We start from the raw sequence: 4,295 nt of genomic DNA, 5'->3' as shown, positions 1-4,295 counted from the left end.
TTGAATTTATTTACTATATCCTCCATTTTATTAACCAACTCATCACCATCCAAAATATAATGAGGATAATTCTCCTTACCATGATTATTTCTGATTACCCTATTTAATATGTTGTAAATATATTGTCAATCAGCGTTGCACTATCTGTGGTTATTCTACTAGGTCTTGTGATAATGGGAAACAGACTACAACTATATAGTACATCAATAAATGCATCAATATCCATCTTTTTATTGGGATTTAATAAATCGATATTGTAGTCGCCACATAAAAACATTACCTTATTACTTAAGATTGAATAATTTTTCTCAACCCACTCACTAAATGTATCAATACTCGAGCCAGGTGCTCTGTAGATACAACTCACTAAAATATTTTTCTTGTTTTCCATTAATATTTCTATTGTAACGCATTCCAATAAATTATCCACCACTATTGACAAACTATCTATTATTTTATAACTAATATTTTTATCAACAAACAGTGCCACTCCACCACCTATCCTAGCTTCTCTATTTATATAAACCATTTCATAACGGTCAAGGTCAAAGTCAATGCCCCTTACATCCTTGATCCAAGTTTCAGTTATTGCTACTACATTAAATCTTTGTGTCAAATTCATTAGGTAGTATTTTATACTACTAAAATTAGCATATAAACTTCTACTGTTAAAATTAATCATTGATATCTTGTTATTAGTGTTAATTTTATTATTAAACTGATTCTCAGAATAATACTGGCAATTACTTCTAATGTTTGAAAAAAAAAATTTCAGGATCAATGCCATTTTCCAGGTCTAAATAGTGGTATTCAGTGTGTCCATAATTACTCAACTCCAACTCATCAAGGTCACCAATTCTCTGAGCCAAATCATTTGCAGCTTGATATATACTGTTCAATTCTGACGCCATGCAAAACTGACCCACCAACAATTAAACCAAGCACATGTTAATTCCTCATTACAAGTGAGTTATTTGTCTTTATCTTCTCCTTGTTTAGGTGTACTGTTTCTGGGGTGTACCACCAACCTATCATATCGAAGGTACGCAATATCACCCCTGGCCCGAGCCTCCCGTAACTTTGGCAACTCTTTTCGTTTTTTCTTCACTGAATCCCTGTAATCTTCGTTTATATAAATATGAGTACCTTTCAACAACTTGGCGCGCTGCAGGATGTATGCTCTATCCTTATTCCGTGTAAACTTCACGACCACCGCCCTGGATCCTCGTTCCATAGTCCTCCCCACTCGGAGAGCTCGTTCGATCTCCATTTCCTGGTGAATTTGCAGCTTTTCTTTCAGTATATTCTTTACTTTCGGCTCCGTGTCCAACCAAGTTTCTCCAGGTGTCTCCATTATTCCTTCGAACACCAGATTCTTCCGTCTGGCCTGTCCATCTAAATATTCCAGTTTATCTGCAATCGCAGTCAAACTTTCACAGGGTTTATGAACGTCAGACTGCAACGCTTTTCCACACTCGTCTTGTTTACCGGTACAGGTCTTGATATCGTCTACTTCCTTTTGCGTAAATTGTAAACTTGTTTTTATTTCATGTATTTCTCTACCCAAAAGGTCCAGTCTTTCGTTTGTTGAATCCATAACATTTGGCCTTGTTAATCAGTCTTTACTGGCCTCACAGCAACAGAGGATGGCCTGTACTTATGTTACAGTCAAAGTTGACTTCCTCTTCCACTAAAAAGGAAGTGGCAAAGACTGGTTAGAAGATTGCGTTTAAATATCTGGCCTCTGTGGTGGAAATCAAGTTGTTAAGACAAAGATGAGAATTTCAAGGTGACATGGCTCACATTAATGTCAAAGCCATGTGTTGAACTAAGCATTGTGGTGTACAGTACAACATTACAGAGCTTTGAGGTTAATTGTCTTTTTGTCCATTTGTTAAAACACATAGTGCAGAGAACAGACCCGTAACATTTCTTTTATTTCAAGGTTCAGCACTTTGCTGTGCAGATCCACTGTTGTAACGGTGGCAAGTGAGACAGAAATCAGTGCTTGCAGTAGTTGAATTCCCAAACCACATGTAATAACTTTGCATTAGATACAGTAGCTGTAGATTTAGAATGGATTTTTTTTTATATTAGAGAGCATCCACTTGTCTCATTGTTTTACTGTTCTGAATTGAAGAGATGAATAGTTGTGTGATTCACTGTTGGAAAGACAGAGGACAAAGCTCAAGTGAGGTTTGTTCTCTTATTCATTCATTCACAGCGTAATCACTTCTCTAATTTTAAACTTTATTGCTTTCAGTTGAAGGTAAAGATTGAAAAATAAATGGAAATATAATAGGTTCATGCATAAAAAGGTGGTTTACAAAGTTGGGTTTGCTGTATGGTGAAGGCTACTTTCCCAGTTTTCTCAGGGAAACAAGTACACATGAAAAGTGAAATAAAGGAAAATTAAGTAGACGGAAAAAGATGATTGCAAAGCAGGTGATTTAGATAAATTGTACTTCAAGTCCATAACAGTCCCTTATAGTCCACAAACATCTTGTGGGCCTTGTTTACTCTTGGTAAAATGCATCTAATGTTTTTTTTTTTCCTTCTTCTTGCTGCAGATCTTGGAGGTCAATGGGCAAAACTTTGAGAATGTCCAGCTCAGCAAAGCCAATGAGATTCTAAAGAACAACACCCACTTGTCCATAACTGTGAAAACAAACCTTTTAGGTAAAGTATTAGGATGTCAGATTTGTGAAACGATGCCTCTTCTCATTTTTCATGGGTTCACTACTTAAGGGATTAGTGATGAATTTGAGAGACTGTGACATGATTAACAGGAGAAAGCAATAAAAACAGCTGCTATATAAAATTGTATTTGCTTTCCTGACTTCCCATATCTTTGCATTTGTTTGGTAGGTTTAGGGTCCTGTTATTTAAAAAGAACAAAAGGGCTAAAAAAGATAAAAAGAAAAAGTCTTACAAATATTCCTAAGGTAGCCATGTCTCTGAATGATAATCATAGTGTGGCTCTTTCCTTTGTCACTTCCTACCTCCTCTAGTGTTCAAAGAGCTGCTAACCAGGCCAGAACAGGACCATGACTTGGATGGTGAGGACGAACACGACAGGAAGAACGGGGCGCCCCACCTTCCAAAGATTGGAGACATCAAGAAGACCAGTCGCTACTCCATCCCCGACCTGGCAGTGGACGTGGAACAGGTGATGGGCCTGGAGAAGGCTAGCAAGAAGGCAAAGACCACTACGGTGGGTGGACGCAACAAGCTGAAGAAGATCTTTGACAAGACACTCACCAGCATCCTGCCTCCAAAACCATACAAGTAAGAGCACCTGTGTGTTTTACAAGTTTATTATAAACAAAATTAACAGTGGACTAAAAAAGTTGTCAAATCCAGACAGATCCTGATATGTTTCATCTCGTTAGTAAAGTAGTGACTAGCTGATGATCATGGCCTCTCCTGTGTAATATAATGCCATCTCTCATTTTCCTAGAACCTTAATAAGTCTAATATTTTATCAAAATATAATACTATTAATGCTGTCATTCTTGATTTTCATGTTGCAGTGCTGCCAATACAGATATTTTCAATTTATTGTTTTAAAGAAAGAATGTTTGCCACTTAGTTTGTTTTTCAAATGATCCTGCAGCAGGTATAGGGCTCAGATTGATATTTCTGTTTGCTGACCCAAATATAAGCTTGTCATAGCACCATGCAGCCAAAGCTGGGTATAAAGTCTGAGTATGTTTTCTGTGGAATGTTCTCTCTTCAGACTCAGATTCCACTTACTGCCAATACAAATATCGCCCCCTGCTTTCTGTTGGCAGAACTGCAATCTCAGCACTCCCATATTCTCCCTTTTGTTTCCATAGTGACGTTTGCGTGGGCCAATCACAGGACGACAGCATTGTGGGGATGAAGCAGTCCAAACAGATCCCTCCGGCCCTGCCCGTCAGTGGAAACCTGTCGTCGTCAAACCCAGACCTTCTGCAGTCCCACCATCGCATCCTCGACTTCAATAACCAGCCTGGTGTGTCTTCAAATGTTATTTAGATATAATGTGTAACTTGGGTATATTTATCCTCATAGTTGAAATCATCATTGGCATCAGTTCAGATTTGTCACTGAGATTTATGAATATATCCTCTATTTTTTGGTTGAAATCTTTTTCACCATTTTAGACTTTAAATGTTTAAAGTTTGACATTTCAGTATGTAGGAGCCGTGAAAAATGGGCCATGGTTTCCTGCAAATACTGTCCATTTAGGGTGGGCGGGTGATGTGACTAAAATTTTGCATCATGGAATATATTAACTATCATGATATATA

General features: G+C 37.6%; 1 protein-coding gene across 13 annotated transcripts in view; it reads left to right on the top strand.

Moving 5' to 3' along the window:
- rapgef2b (Rap guanine nucleotide exchange factor 2b) overlaps positions 1 to 4,295 on the top strand; it is a 110,052-nt gene that overhangs the window by 86,786 nt on the left and 18,971 nt on the right. For all 13 annotated transcript variants that reach the window (XM_020622834.1, XM_020622828.1, XM_020622829.1 and 10 more), the window contains 3 exons: positions 2,571 to 2,679; positions 3,012 to 3,288; positions 3,840 to 3,997. In XM_020622834.1, the coding sequence (XP_020478490.1) occupies positions 2,571 to 2,679; positions 3,012 to 3,288; positions 3,840 to 3,997 (544 nt within the window). The remainder of the gene's footprint in view (positions 1 to 2,570; positions 2,680 to 3,011; positions 3,289 to 3,839; positions 3,998 to 4,295) is intronic.

This window comes from Monopterus albus, unplaced genomic scaffold, assembly GCF_001952655.1.
Source record: "Monopterus albus unplaced genomic scaffold, M_albus_1.0 scaffold289.1, whole genome shotgun sequence".
NCBI lineage: Eukaryota > Metazoa > Chordata > Actinopteri > Synbranchiformes > Synbranchidae > Monopterus > Monopterus albus.
This window is presented reverse-complemented; position numbering and strand designations above follow the sequence as displayed.